This window comes from Crinia signifera, chromosome 8, assembly GCF_055691185.1.
Source record: "Crinia signifera chromosome 8, ASM5569118v1, whole genome shotgun sequence".
Lineage (NCBI taxonomy): Eukaryota > Metazoa > Chordata > Amphibia > Anura > Myobatrachidae > Crinia > Crinia signifera.
The window spans coordinates 30,331,721-30,347,888 of record NC_139224.1 but is presented as its reverse complement, the minus strand read 5'-3'; the positions used below and the strand labels follow the sequence as shown (position 1 = coordinate 30,347,888).

General features: G+C 43.8%; 1 protein-coding gene across 3 annotated transcripts in view; it reads left to right on the top strand.

Annotated features, from left to right (window-relative positions):
• The window catches only part of PTPRG (protein tyrosine phosphatase receptor type G), a 407,379-nt gene that overhangs the window by 173,736 nt on the left and 217,475 nt on the right, over positions 1 to 16,168 (top strand). For all 3 annotated transcript variants that reach the window (XM_083156071.1, XM_083156070.1, XM_083156072.1), the window contains exon 3: positions 12,267 to 12,446. In XM_083156071.1, coding sequence (XP_083012197.1) covers positions 12,267 to 12,446 — 180 coding nt within the window. The remainder of the gene's footprint in view (positions 1 to 12,266; positions 12,447 to 16,168) is intronic.

The following is a 16,168-nucleotide window of genomic DNA, read 5'->3' as shown; positions in this document are numbered from 1 at the left end:
TCTAGAGCAATTATTACATCTCTGCCCAATATTTGCGGGAATAATTCTAGTTTTCTGTTAATCAATTTTACTATTACATTCCCAGACAATTTTCTAAAAAATCTTATTCCTGCGGTATTCCCAACCCTGTACAATATTGTAATTTTTTTTTGTCTGATATTGGTTGGAGTCAGTGGGGAGAATGATGGGAAATAGATGAATGCGTCCTGTATTTCATTCTGTACAAAGTAGAATTTGCAATGTGCAGGCAGCCATTTTGTTGCTTATCCAGTATTTTGAGGATTACCTGATCCGTTCTTTAGGAGGGGCTTCATTCAATTGATGATGCTGATCACGCTAATTATGGTCAGATTGAGCTGCACATAGCCGATAAACTCGACCAAACTAATGAGCGTGACGTAAGAAGTCCTGCTTGAATGCTCAAACGATCACACCTGTTGGGCGCCATCTGCTGGCTGCCGGCTCTCCTAACCATTGAATTCCCCTTTTTAGTAGCGCGCCGAGGTGCATTGATGCATGCAATACACATCGCCACCGCTGGGTGGATAATGCTCCACTAATCCACAGCAGATTGATATACTTTACAGATCGAGTCGTACCATTCACCGAGAATGGGACATGCGTGCGTCATACCACTTGAAATAGCGTAGCGACACACGGACAGCTGTGCCCTTACACTACTGCTACTTCCATAGATATAGGCTACCTTGAAGGAACGCCACCTATCTAAGGTACCGTTACATGGTTACAAGTGGAACCTCAATATTACAGAGAATCCAAATCAAGGATAATTACCATCTCCATTCCGATTTGGAGGAAACTCTGCAAAGGGATTCCCGTCCCAGTGTCTGGAGGACAATTCCACCGTCCCCATCTCCCACCTTCCACTTGCCAGAGAATAAGGTGATACTATCCATTACTGGACTCAGCTTTTTCAATTTCCCGTTATTTCCATTTTAATCCCCCCGATGCAATTGCACCTTTTTAGAGTGCTACATGTAGAAATAAATTGTTATTGTTACATTTTTACAAAACCTTGTTCTGTCCTCAATTTTGCGCAATCTCCCCCCACTTTTTCTTTTGTTTTATAGGGACTGACAATCCCTGTTTTTGATTGCTGCAGGCCTAACCACTCATACAGGTGCCCTAAAACAGATACCCAGGTATCTGTGCTTTTTTCTACCTTGAAGCCCTGGCTGACACCTGGTAGCCATTTTGTTAACCCCCTCTGTCCTCGATTCTGGCCTGCTTTTACTGACCTTCTTGCTGTAGCGTGCATCTGTGGAACCTATACGATGCTACAGGTACTGTAGCTTCATACTGTAAGTTATCTTTCATGCCACATTCTTCCCGACTCTGGGCGTCATTTGCTAGGAATGGGACGCACAAGTGTCTCACATGCACGTATACAATATACGCTCACTTGTGCCCATAGCCAGTTATAAAATAGTGGAGACACATGTCCATGCAATTGTATTTTTGTAAAAAAAAGTGCGTCTAACTTACTGAACAGTACAGTAATATAGTAGCAAAGTAGTTCATGTTCTGCAGTGCATTTCAATGATCACTTCACGCAATCCGGATTCTTTCGCTATAGCTTTGCATTAGTCATCTGACGCATGCGCCGTGGTGATTTTAAACAGCGACATCTGGTGGATGATCACTGGTATTTGCACTCATCCGATAGCACCATGCGCCAAATGCCAAGTTGAGCGGCTTATAGTGCTGCGGCATGACTAGTTGCACTGTGGCGAGTTGGCGTGCCAGCCGCTATAGGCAGGCTAGATAGGCTCAGGGCCTGACTTCACCGGCATAATGCCGGGTCGCTTCCGGGTCCAAAACCCCAGGCAGTTTTGGTGTAAAAGGGGTATGAGCTTGAAGGGGTTCCGATGTGGCCAGCTTCAACTCTTCTTTGCACCGGTTCCGCTGCGCTTCATCTATGTGTGTGTGTGTGTGTGTGTGTGTGTGTACGACATGTTTCTGTGAGGTTAACATGGAAAACTAGTGTCTCTAGTATTGGGTATGTGGTTATTAGGTTGACAGGTAAACTGTTGACACAGGTAAAGTTGACATGTGACAAGTTTGAGATGCATTAGGTCTACATGGTCAAAGGTTCGACCTAGGCGCTGTGCAGCTCGGCGTGTATGTGTCCCCATGTGAAAACTGTACTGTCCCTGCTTATATTGTTACCCACCTAGCTGCTGCAACTACCAGTGGCGCCGCTGATGGCTGCCTAGGCGCCGCGCAGCTAGGCGGGCATGTTCCCCACCGCATGTAATGTCCCAATTTAACGTATGTAATGTCATCCCCCCCTCTTTCATCCCTGCTTGATGCTGCACTAAAATCCACAAAATATTCTTAGTGTGCGCAAGCACACATGGCCAATAGAGTTGATTCTATTCTATTATAAAGGCTGCCATGAAAAAAAGGTTGACATGATTTTTTATTTTTTCCATACTTTACCATCCCAGTAAGCATAGAGGGAGAATGTAACACCATAAAAACAGGAAAAACCTTTGTCCTGTGTCTTGCCCTTTTCACTATTAACCTAGACACTGTCCACCAAATGATCCACACCCCTAGTATTGGATGTTTCCATTGATGATTTGTTAACACGGAGTAAAAATGTCTGTACAACTTTTCCCCTTCCCGTAAATATTGTCTGTGTCACTTGTTCCATTTGCAGTTATCAGAATCCGGTAAATAACGGTTTGTGTCTCCTCCTCGTCAGCAGCGAGTGGATGTCCCGATGCACTCTGCTTCATGTCACTGAGAAATGATAACGCTAAGAGAATTTAATTTAAAAGCGGTACAAGAAAAAATCCACAGAAAAGGCAGGAAACGGGAAAGACAGGGCACTGGTAATGCACCCGCGGCCTCAGCCGGACGGCTCGTGCGTGATAAATCCTGTTGTTGTTTAGCTGGCTGTCCTTCCATGAACACTACACACTGCGATGTGCATAATACAATCATTTAGCATTTTGTTTTTTTTCTGCTTCACTAGATCTATTCATGAGATTAAATTATGAATTAAACTCTGGAGGCTGTGTGTACGAAATCGGATCAATATGATTTGGCTCACTAGCGACTAATTTAATACAGTGCTGCTTAAAGATTTGCAGATTTGCTGGGCTGGAACATCTTTTTGTGTGTGTGTGACTTTGGAATATCTGTGGTTGGGGGCAGTGTGCAGAATACAAACCACAAGTGTAACACACGGCCTGTGGCGTTGTTCTCATACCCCATTCATAATTCAGTACGGCTGCATCGTTTGCCTGTGCGGCTGCTGCGTACTATGTGACGGACTTGCCGTAGAGACCTAAATAAAGCTAATAGACGGAATATTTGTCCATCTGTCAGACACTGGAGGTCTCTGTTCACACAAAGGCTTCTCATTCCAACTGTGCATCACGGCTTCTAATTCGAGAGTCTCGAGACGGCAGTGTGTGCACATGCTAGATCGCAGGAACGTGTTTAGCGCTAATACATAGTAGTTCCAGGCTAGGGAAATATGTTTTTTGTTTTTCTTTTAACGTTTTTTTGTGGTCTAGAAAGTGCCTACCGCTGTGCCCTCAAACACTATTACTACAGTCCAGCCTAACAGCCCCCCTTGGTGCGCCAGGTCCAATACGGACAACACTCTTGTAACTTTTTCACCCGAAAATGTGTTTTTAGTCTCAGTAAGACGGGACTAAGATGAACAAGGAGACTGATGCTGATTAATTTGCTATGTGATACTTCTATATCTGGGTGCAAGTCAGTCTGGATATGTAAGGGTGCAATGATGCCACCGCCTTCATTCACCCCCAAGTTCCATTAGTACAGTATACAGACTCAGTCGCACACAGATCTACAAGTGTCACAAGAAATTAATCACTGCAGTCTGTTCCTAAGGGAGGAATTCAATTACATTTGATTGGTGTGAACCAGCTGTTACTGCAGTGTTTCAACACTGGCAGCCACAATCACCCGGCAGAATGGCAGATTTGCTACCTATGGGACAGTGAGCACTTCTGAACAAGATCACCCCGCCACAGCAGCGTCAGGCGAATTTTAAAGGTGAAGCCTTCCAGCACCTAATTGAATTACATGTGACAAAGTGTTGGGTAAAAGACATCCGGCGCTGGCAGTCAACAGAGGACAATGTTAGCTCTAATCAGTAGGTTGCCCGTTATATGGCGCTAGATTGTCTATGTGGGCAAAACAAAAACAATTCTTAATGGTGGATCCGGATCAATTGAATTGCTCCTTCAGGCATTCATTCAGTAGATCTGCCTTAAACACAATTTAAACCCCCCCCCCCCCTGAAATATTTTGTGGGCATCCTACATCAGCAAGACCTCATACATATTCTATATCTGTATACCCATGGCACTGGGGTGCTGGTAATTGGGGTGTACATATTAGTGCATGATATTCATTCATTCATTCATTCATGCATTCAAAAAGATTTCCTCCGCTGCAGCCTAGCGCAGTGTTTTTTTTTTTTTATTTGTTGAAAGCTGTGTAGATTTATATAGTGTTGCTCATGATTGAGACTTCAGGTTATGTCATAACGGTGATGTAATTATCAGTGATTGTATCGTCTAGCTCAGCTCGGCCTCCAGACTCCAGCCATTCACTTCCAGCTCTGCTGCGCAATTACATTTCCTCCCTGCTATTCTCAACCAAAGATGTCCTGAGGCTCCAAAATCCGACTTTTCATCTTCATCGCTCCACCTTTCATAAGCCCTTAAGTGTGAAGGGTCTCTGCGCTCCCAGACGTCACGCTCACTTTTGTCTTAAGCATTTACTGCGTACGATTTACATGGGTTTTTGTATGGGCTGGACTGAGGCTCTGAAGACTCTGGCTACAGATTTTATTGGCGGGCTGCTCTTATGGTTCTGTCTGCATTATTGATAGAAGGATTTATGTACTAACTGAGACCTATAGCATTAAAGGGGATGCCATATTATATTGTTTTGTTTTCTAATGAACTACGACCTTCTATTCTTACTGGCTCCTGTAATTCAAATCACTGACCAATGCTCATCCTATTTCACATGTTAAAACACATTACATTGCAGGGGTAAGTCACCTCTGGTAGCTGCTTTTAAAACTACACAACCCAGCATACATTGTCACGGTTTTCCTGCTGGTGCATATTAAACCTGTAGCAAGCAATGCTGGGATGTGTAGTGCCAGCCCCTGTTCTAATGTATACTTTATTTTTTTGAATGTAAAAGGTTTTTTTTGTGATTTTTCTTTTTAACCCTTTGATTGCCAACATCTGAGAGAGATGTTCAAAATATCCGCTAAAAATGCCAGCGTCGCTCACATTTGTTATATAAATTCAAATAGAAAATGTTGTGTAAAAAAAGATTATATTTCCCATATACTTACCGTATATAGGAAATATAATAATATTTTTTTTTTTTTTTTAAAGAACATTTTGGGTAATTTTTATGAACAAAAATGTTTGCTTAGAAATTTTTACATTTGTTTTGACAAATTAGCTTCGCACTCACCTGAAAAATAAGAATTAATGAAATCTGAGTTCAGACACTGTACATTCTGTAAATGTAATTCTGCTTATAAACTCTGTGCACTTCTTTAATTGGCGGGGACAAGAGTCAGAACTTGACAATAGTCTGTTGTTGGAGATCCCACTCTTTTCACTGTATTAGCCTAAAGCTTCCTTCTGCCGCCATTCCCCTCTTCCTATCATGCCGCTGCCCCGGTCACAAGCAGCCCTGTCCTCACTCATCTGTCACATGTCTCTTGATGTACTCTGTGCTGCTGTGGTCCAGGCTCCGCCCACTGCAAACTTTTTTTTTTTCCCCTGCTAACTTCTTCCCCTCTATCCCTGTCTTCCATACACAAGCGGCTGCATCACGTGTCCTCTTGAAAACCATTTTTGGGCTATTTTTGGATATGTGATAAGGACCCAAAGCAATGACTTGCCCAGGGCCCTTAGGATTCTTAATCAGCACACTTCTCTTCTGAAAGACATTCTTTGCGGCTGTGATTATAAAGTGCTCTAATTGGTTACAGGCTGTTCTGTATCTTTCTGCTTAAAATCTTGGGAACATATGGTGTATCGTGGGATTAAAACCTAAAAGTATTCTGATTTTAATCAGTTTTGCATTAAAATCCAATATGGGAAATGTGATTTACAGTTATCAAAACCTTTTCGATATGTTTATTTGTTTTTCAGGGCTTTCCAGTAAAGCCTATATTGAAACGGTAGCGCTACTGGAGTACAGTATGTTGGAGAGAGGGCCTGTGCAGGACCATTTGCTGTGGTGCTGCATTCTGGTCACTCGCTGTATTGATTACATTGCAGTAGTGGTCGATATTAATTTAAATACTTAAGCTGGGTAGACGCTGGGCGATATATTAACGATATGGACGATAAGTCAGTGTGTATGCACTATATCGTTCTTTCACGGTACCGTCGATCATAGGTGCCGATTTTTATGTTTTTGCTGGTGGGTGCTCAAGCCAAACATATAGGGGAGTGGCTTCATGGTAAAGGGGCGGGGCCACAAAATAATACTGATTTATATTATGCAGCACAGTCTCCAATATTCAAATTATGGGAACAGTGCCAAATACATAAATGCCCCCACAGTGCCAAATACAAATGCCCCCACAGCACCCACAGAATCGGCACCTGTGCCATTGATATAGTTAGTTATATCAGCGGCTGCGGAAATTGCTCCACCGTATACCCAGCATCAGTGTGCGTGGTCGGACAGCCAAAATGGCCTCTTTGTCCCAATCACAGCTCATTATTGCATTGGGCCTCTTGTTTCAATGGGAAATCCTGTGATAACCTTAGTATTTCTCGCAATAGAGCGCATTCATTGAAGTAAAGACCTATATCGGACTACTCCTACCCTCTGCTACTATCGGATCCATATAAACAATGACTTCTAATATCCTAATTTTACTCTTTTTGAAAACTCACCTGCAGCAGAGAAATAAGCGTTTATTGCTCCAGGCTTATTTAGTGAAATCAAATTCGCCATATACAACCTATCTATTTGTTACTGTATTAAGTATTTAAATCTTCTGAAAATTACCATAGTCGCAAAACAAATAACCTTATTATACAGCATCTTATGTGCATTTTATTTTTAATTTTTCTTTTTTCATTAGTCACTTAATTTTCAGTTCTGTAAATTAATTTAATAGCCTTGAACTGCTGAATGTTGAGATTGAATTAACATGCTGTTATTTAATTAACTTTTTTTTTTTTTTGTTTCCATTCATAGGATGTTTTGATGAAATGTATTCAGGTTGATATAATATATGCCGGCGCATCGTTTCAGGGAAACTCTTCAATTACCTATTGCGATCGTCTATCTCTGTGGTGAAATTATTCCTGTGACCCGTAAATCTTTCTCCTTCAGTTGTTTAGGACAGAGGCATTTACAGGTCTACTAATGGGGGATTGGTTCATTGCTAAGCTGACTTTTCATGATATAAGAAATAAGAAGTACAAGGTGTGGATCATTGGGTTGACCATAATTTGGTGGGCAGTCAAAAGGTTGAGCAGGTCAATAGGTCGACATCTAAAAGGCAGACATTTGAAAAGGTGGACCAGTAGAAAAGGTTGACACGTTTGTTTGTCTTTTTTGGAGCTCTTTTCCATTTTAATCCACATGTGACCCTAATTAGTGGTACCACGTTCATTCTCCACATATCGGGCAAGGTTACTAATCACGACCATAGTCTAGGGCTGGGGTAGCCAACCCTAGTCCTCGAGAGCTACCAACAGTGCATGTTTTGCAGGTCTCCTTACAGAATCACAAGTGAGCTAATTAGCTCCATCTGTGTATCTTTTAAAATATGTCAGTGACTAATGAGTGCAGCTGTGCAGCAGCTAGGTTGTCTGGAAAATGTGAACTGTTGGTAGCTCTCGAGGGCTAGGGTTGGCTACCACTGGTCTAGGGGTTTTGTAAATGATTGAAAACTTGTTAAGAGAAAATTACAAAAACTGTTGACAATTGTGATGTCAGTCATTTCAACCTGTGGACGTTTTACCATTTCATCCTTTTGTGCCTGTCCTTTTGTTTCATGTTGAGACTTTCGACTGGTTGTTTTTTTTTAATTGACAGGAGTTGATTCACTGCTGCGTTCTTACCACCCACTTTATCACTTCAATCTATAAAACACAAGCTTATTGGTTTCTATGGCTGATTCTCCACTCTGTCAAGTTTTGTTGCATCACTCCCTTTAAACTGTATCATATTGGCCTTGGTTCTTAATTAGCATTCAGTACATAAATGATGCACACATTCTAATATCTATGATCTGTGAACTTGGACAGGGAGAAACTCCACATCCCCAAGGGCATGTCTGTGTACTCATGGGGCATTTTGCTGAGCTGCCTCTTATTCCTCTTCATTCATTTTGGAATGACCATTGGTGATTAGCAGCCATTTATACGGGGGAGCATGGCAGTCCATGGGCCAGTCTGGTTCCAGGTCATACCTGAATCCGTGAATATTTTGCCGATAGGCTGCTTTTACTGACAAACCTATGATCAATGGTGGCAAACCATTATTGTTGCTTGACTTCCGGTGACCATCCCTACCTCCAATCACCCGTGCAGTACTGCGCTCACTGGTGAATGGGACCTCCTTCCCTATTTTCTGGCCTGATCAGGCCAGTGATAGAAGACTGACGAAGAACCCTCAAATCAGAACTTTCCTGCTGGACTAAAGGATGTTCTAGTGCGGTCACTAGGTGAATTAAGTCTGTATGCTTATGAATACTGATTAGTAATGTTGTTTTACAACTTATGAACTCATTTTGTTTTAGTTAGCACTTTTACCCAAATAGGACTCCAGGCACTTAAATCACTGTGGTGATCACCCAGTTCTGTAGGAACCCATCTAGGGGACAAACCAGAAGAACATGTTGTTTTTATACATGTACTGCTAAAACCTCTAGTGAGGAACAAGGACTTCGCTGCTTCTCCAGCGCTAATGCAATAGGCTTTGTGTTTTTATAGATTTTCGTTCTGCACGTGGACTTGTCCTTCATCAGGCTTCTGACTCATTCTTTTGAACATCCTGACCTCCCCTTAAGTACCTTTTTCATGAATTATTTCTAGTTTGTGATTTTTGAATGTCTAGAATTATTCTCATATTTTACATCTCGATCAAGAGGTTTTTGTTTTGTTTCCAAGGACTATTTCTTGATACTGTTAATGTTGATCTGTCCCCCCCGGAGAATGTGAAGTTATTGTGTGCCCTTTGTGCTTCTGAATGATAGTCTACTTTTTATTGCGGATAGAATACAGTACGCTTACATTCCTTACTGTAGTGTGTTCTTAGGGAAATAATAGAACTTCCACAGAAGGATAGGTGATGGTGCTCCAGCCGGTGTCTGCTCCTTGTTGGCCATGTGTACTGTACGTTGGGTAACTTCCCAGTCATCAGAGTTCTTAATAAATGCAAAATGCTCTTTGTTTATCCCACATCTGTGCTCTTTTGTGCTTCTATGAATTACAGGCAATTAATATTTATCAAGGAGCGTTCTGTGAAGAAATCTCAGATTTCTACAATGACGTCTAGCAGGTTGCATTTTCGTCACTTCGTATCAAGTGACGATAAGTAATAGCTTCATTTTTAATTAGTCCAAAATGCTATGGTCATAACTTAGTCATTGCTTCTCGGTACCTTGCAGTGAGTGATGCAGTGCAGGTGCAAATGCCTTATGAGCACCATCAGGAGCATAGTCAATGGTTCCCCCAGGAGCAGGATGAGGTGTGCAATCATAAACAGCATGAGACATGCGGGTTTGTCCAGTAGTATGGGAATGGTCTGGTGAAGTTGCGGCTGATTCCCAGAGCAGTCTTTGTTGCTGTGAAAGAATGTGAAGCCGCAGTAGAGGCTCAGGCACACAAATGGAACAAAGTTCCAGCTGGCCTACTGGATGGATTAGTATAAAGCACTCCTAACCCTCACCTGCAGCTTTTACATCTGCCTGCTACTCTCTCTGTGCTCCTGCCGCACCTGGGCAGTGCCCATTACCTGCTCTTGCCGCACCTGGGCAGTGCCCATTACCTGTTCCTGCAGCGCCTCTCATCTCACTGCTCCTGCAGCATCTCACGGGAGGCTAATTGGAGTCCATCAACTTGCTGTGTTGTGATATTCAGGAAGGCAAAAGGAATGTCATCTGGTATGGTACCGGGCACCATTGTGCATGTGCTATCTGCCCAAATCCAGCCACAGACAAGGCATTGTATATTATGTAGCATTCTAACACAATTGGTGAATTCCATTTGGGGCAATAAAATGTGTTTAGAACTAAAAGTAATGATGTGGTGTGGTGTGGTGTGTGTATGTGTGTGTGTGTGTGTGTGTGGTTTATTCATTGACGGGCTCTGTGACTTACTGCTACATAGAGCGGACCAAACTGAGTTAAGTTCGAGAACTTGCCTGGGAAGGGGAAATAAGTTTCTACCTGCATATGACTCGATATAAAAGGAGGAACAGAATATCTTAATGAGGGATAGTGGTATGTCAAAAGGGGGTGGAGGGGGCAGGCAACTCCTGGGTGTCACCCTGTCAGCGGTTGACACCAAAATACAGAGGACTCCGCAGTAAAAGGAGCCGGGTGCTGCATTGTGACATTAACCTGCAGTACAGCCTCCCGTCACTGAGAAGGAGCCAACTGTGCTGGAAGATCTCCGGGGGCAATCTGCAGGCTCAAATAGTGAAGTCATTGGGGGCTACCCCCTGTTAATCCATCATTTGAGGCAACACCCCTTTTTAGGAGCTGGTCACTGACCCTGCTGCTACCACTAACAAGGGGCACTCTGCAGGGATGATGCAAGGTTTCTCGGCCCCCTCAGCATCACGCTGCCGCCCCTAGCCCCCGCACATGCTTTCCTGTTATAATTATTATAAGTATATAAAAGCCTAACTGCAACCTGACCATCCCTCCCCTTTATCCTTCCTTTAGTACCTAACCCTATTGCTGACCTTGGGCTTCCATCAGCAACGTGAGCATCAGGATTCCAGTGTTGCACACCGGAATAGGAGATCAGCAGAGAGGTGACGTTACGCGGCACCTCTCTGAGGACTTCTGTCATAGCTCTGAGCCATCCTGTCACACTGCCATAAGCAGCCATGCAGGACGTCTCCCAGCACAGGGAAATATAACCATTTGGTACATTGAACCTTAAGTGTGAGTTCATGTGCATTAATCAAAATATACAGGCCATTTACAGACATTATTATTTTACAGCTGACACATGGGTCCTATACAGTAGATGATTCACAGACCTAGCCATGAGCGGAAACATCACACACCGATATATTCTCCTGTATATATTGCACGTCATTTCAACGTATGGGATAGTATTTGCTATGACGACCACTCGGGGTCACTAAAGAGTCTGAGGCAAATAATGGGAAATGTATGTATCACTGTGATAGTTGCCTAAGGTGTTCACCCTGCACCTACACGTGCGCAGAGCTGTAACAATGGTCCCTGCAGCAAATTTTCTGTGGGCCAATTGCTGAATCAGGCCCAATCCGAAGTGATTTCTACATAAATGGTAAATGAGGTAATTTTGACCAAAGCTGCTTTATCAAAAAAATCTGTTCCAGCAATACGGCCAGAGCCTAGGACACAAGGTCTAGAAGTCGCATGCCTAGTGTGTGTTCTCAGGATCTACGGCTAGAGCCTAGGACACACAGTCTACAAGTCGCATGCCTATCGTGTCTTCTCAGGATCTCTTGGGGACGTTTGCATTAACCTACATTACATTGTATAGCTTTGTAAGTTTTGTACACCGCCGCCGCCTTCTTAGTATAACGTTTTACCACTTCCTAAAACCCTGTGTTGCTTTGTCTGTGTTAATCCCCCTTTTGTTCTCCCCCCTGAAGTCTAAGAACACAAGGTCTCCTACTAGTGTTCTCATTGTTGTACTTGAATCCGGTTCCCTGCGCCTGGCGGTGTATTCGCTGTCTGTCAGCAAACAATATGGGCTTTGCAACAGTTCCTTGTTTTGGCTATCCAACGGCTAAGTAGTCATTTGAGAGTAAAACCTTAATGAATTTGCCAACAGATTCTGTCATGATATAAGCGTTTAGATTCTCGATGTACTCATGACTCTTGCAGATTAGGCAGGCGCACCTCCTCTTTAGGTTTTGCTTTTTATTCTTTACGTTGTATTTCTTTTTAATGCTAGTATTGTACCTGCACGACTCACTGGGCACGGTGTGTTTTAACTTCCTTTTTTTTTTTTTTTTTACAACAGGTGTATATGGACCTGAGAATTGGGTTGTCACCAGCATGGATTGTGGGGGTGTACACCAGTCCCCGATAGACATCGTTGATTACACTGCCAACATTAAAGAGGAGTATCTGGAGCTCAAACTCATTGGATTCGACAATGAGTCTTCTAACAAAACGTGGATGAAAAATACAGGCAAAACAGGTAACATTCCACCACCCTCCTACCTATTATCTGAATATAGGACCTTATTCTGGTTGACATGCAAAGCTGTGAAATTCACAGCTGTGCATGTCTTTAAATGCTGCCTGCAGGAATGCCACCCCCCTCCTTGCACTCTGAATATTCCCACACGCATGCTAAACATACATTTGCATCCTTGGGCAATCAAATGATTTCTCCCCCGCACGCATCGAATGATCTCTACAGCTCTAAGACACTTCTGTCTTAAAGTCCATACACACTGGGCGACTATGCCCAGCGTGTATGGACAGCGATGATCACGTTCGTCGCTGGGGGGGAAAGCCGCTTAGTGCATACACACTGAGCGGCTTTCCCCCTGCCCAAGGCCGACAAAGGGGGAGGACAACTTTGCATACCGCAGCCGTAATACCAGCAGATGAATGGCTTTCCCGGCGATGTTGCAGGAGCATGCAGCAGCGCTCACCGCTGGGGCGGCTTTGAGCTGAACATGCCGTTTTGAGCGACTTTCTGCTCAGTCGCCCAGTGTGTATGGGCCTTTAGATCTATGGGCGTCCTGTACGGGAAGCTGACGTCTGCTGCCCACCCCCCGCACACACGTTGGGGGGGGGGGGCGAATTTCGTTTGGGAACGCCCAGCGTTCTCGATTTCCCGCATTGCTAGGTGCGATCAGGACGTTGAAAAAGCAATTTGCCGTGCCCCCTCCCACCGAGCGGCTGCACTTGCGCATACAGGTATATGGGCATGTGCAAACCAAAGCTCCCCTGTGCGGACGCGCAGGGGAGTGATGGCACCTGAATAAGGTCCTTAATCTGTATGGCTGTTATGAGAATGTTATTGTCTCACAAGAGTATTATGTGAACACTTTCATCTTTGGACACCATTTTCCCAGCAACACCATGAATAGGAAACACTAAAGAGGCATTATGGAATAAAAATTGCTATTATTTAAGTATCTGTTTTTATTACGATATTTTACTTCTGGTTGTAGATGTCACTCATGCACCGCTTTCCTTTATAAAGTTAGATTTTGCTGTTGACTTTAAACCGCAAAAAAACAAACCCGTGTATTTAAAGAAATAAATGTCAGCATTCATCGAGGATTTATAAATTTGCCACCCAAAGCCTAATCCCAGATGAGCTGCTCTTCAGAGCTGCAATAATGCATGGGTCCAGTGACTTATCCCGGAACCAAGACGTTATCGCCGAAGAAGTGGGAATTTATTGGCACAAAAATGGGCTTTAATAGTATAGCTTTATTTATTCCCCATCGGGCTAACGTCGCGATATTAGCTCATTTTTGATGGCTGAAAAATTAACTGAGCTTATAGGATCACGGAGTTATACTACTGTGGAGATCCTTTTGTATCTCTTGGTTAGAAAACTTCTGCCAAAATAATCCAACTAACGGAATCTTCAGGACAGTCACCAGTCAGATAATTGGGGAATATAGGGCTCATGTCACCATTGAACTATAATATATATGAATAAATGCCTAACGGGAAATTTACAAACCCTTCCATGTATGTTTCCATTCTGCCCCTGGTTCGTATGTTAGGGGCGACACGGTCTATGATAAAAGTAGCGCTTTTGCTTCCCAAAGTAGTCTGTTGGTAACTTGCACAGTGTGAGAGGCTGCAAATACCAGCATTGGTCATATACAGACTAGTTTGGCATATCTATGATACAATGCTTATAGCTGTCCATCCAAAACCGGCCTAGCCAACCTGTGGCTCTCCAGTTGTTTGAAACTACAAGTTCCAGTATGCTTTAGCAGCTGTTTGATGGTAGACTATGCTGAAGAGCCACCGGTTGGCTAGGAGTGAGCAGTGGAGCTGGCTTTTTTCATCCAAATCCCTTCCGTATACCAGTCTGCCACCAGTGCTGCAAAATGTTACCCACCTTGGTTGGGGTTCTTTCTCATGGTGGCCAGAGGTATATATTCAAATGATGCCGGATCCATTCCAAAATTCTTTTGACGGAATAGATCCGGCATCCAGTATTCAATGCAGCCACCAAATTCGGATGTCTTATTTGGGCGCTGATTGATGCTCACCCGTCAGTTGTGGGTACCAGGTAAGCGCAGCGGTGGGAGGTGGCACCATTGCCCAGAAGGCAGCGGGAGCCGGGTGAGCTGCTGACACCCGGTGCTGCAGGTGCGTACGGGAGGCGGTAGGAGGGTACAGGTATGCAGCATGAGGCGGAGGGAGGGTACGGGTATGTGGTGGGAGGGTATGAGAGGCGGCTGACAGCCGTGTAAACTGTTGATGCTCACCCAACGCTGTCCTCCCTGACTCAATCCGACCTCTATTCATGTTGGATTGAGATTCCGTAGATTAGCGATTATTCCATCAAGCCACCTGGTTTTCGGCAGGTCGGAGCAGTTCGATCTGCTGGAAAAAAACCCAGCAAGCATTGAGTAGATCGGGAACCCCTTCCGATCTATTCATGTCGAAAACTGCTGTCTTTTTGGCAAGACAGCAGTTTTGACATCAATTGAATATACCCCTCAGAGAATTAAGGAGTCAGCAGTTGAGAGAGAAACAAGGAGTACAGTAGATGGAGGGTTGGAGAAGAAACAGTCAGTGCTAGCTACAGCAGTTGGTAACCCAGGACATGACTACTCCCGGTCATTATTCACAGGCTGCAGCCTGCACCTAGAGCCAGCGATGTCAAGGATGCTCTTCTGCCTTACTATCCATGCTGCATGGCACTGTAGCAGATTGATAGGTTGGCTGCTATGACGGTGTACAGGGGAGAGACACTTTGTTTCTGGTGTATAATTCTTTCTTTCTGCTGGAAAACAGAGTGTAAATTATATTATCCCAGATAGAACTAATATAGAGTAGGCTTAAGTGTAAATAAACATAAATACATTACCTTTCTCTCCGACCAAGGCTGAACTCTCCATCTCTTTTCTCACATTGTATTCTTCGCTCATGCAAACTATAATTCAGTTTAATATGCCACTTATATCGTAGAATTCCTGTCTGCAAGTTATGAAATACTACAATTATTTAATATACAAGTAAATGAATTGACCTGGACGCAAGCCATACCATCTATAAATTACTACACAGTCACCAAAATCTCTGCCTGCACCTCAGGCTTCTTGGCGTGACACCCAGACATGGAAATGTTCCAAGGCCGAACTCTACACATCTCCGCTCATCATACGCAGGATGTACGGTGCTTATATACCGGGTGTACTGTCTGTACCTCTGCCCTGTCCTTATATACCGGGTGCACTGTCCCCATCTCTGCCCTGTCCTTATATACCGGGTGTACTGTCTGTATCTCTGCTCTGTCCTTATATACCGGGTGTACTGTCTGTATCTCTGCTCTGTCCTTATATACCGGGTGTACTATCTGTATCTCTGCCCTGTCCTTATATACTGGGTGTACTGTCTGTATCTCTGCCCTGTCCTTATATACCGGGTGCACTGTCCCCATCTCTGCCCTGTCCTTATATACCGGGTGTACTGTCTGTATCTCTGCTCTGTCCTTATATACCGGGTGTACTGTCTGTATCTCTGCTCTGTCCTTATATACCGGGTGTACTGTCTGTATCTCTGCCCTGTCCTTATATACTGGGTGTACTGTCTGTATCTCTGCCCTGTCCTTATATACCGGGTGTACTGTCTGTATCACTGCCCTGTCCATATATACCAGGTGCACTGTCCCCATCTCTGCCCTGTCCTTATATACCGGGTGTACTGTCTGTA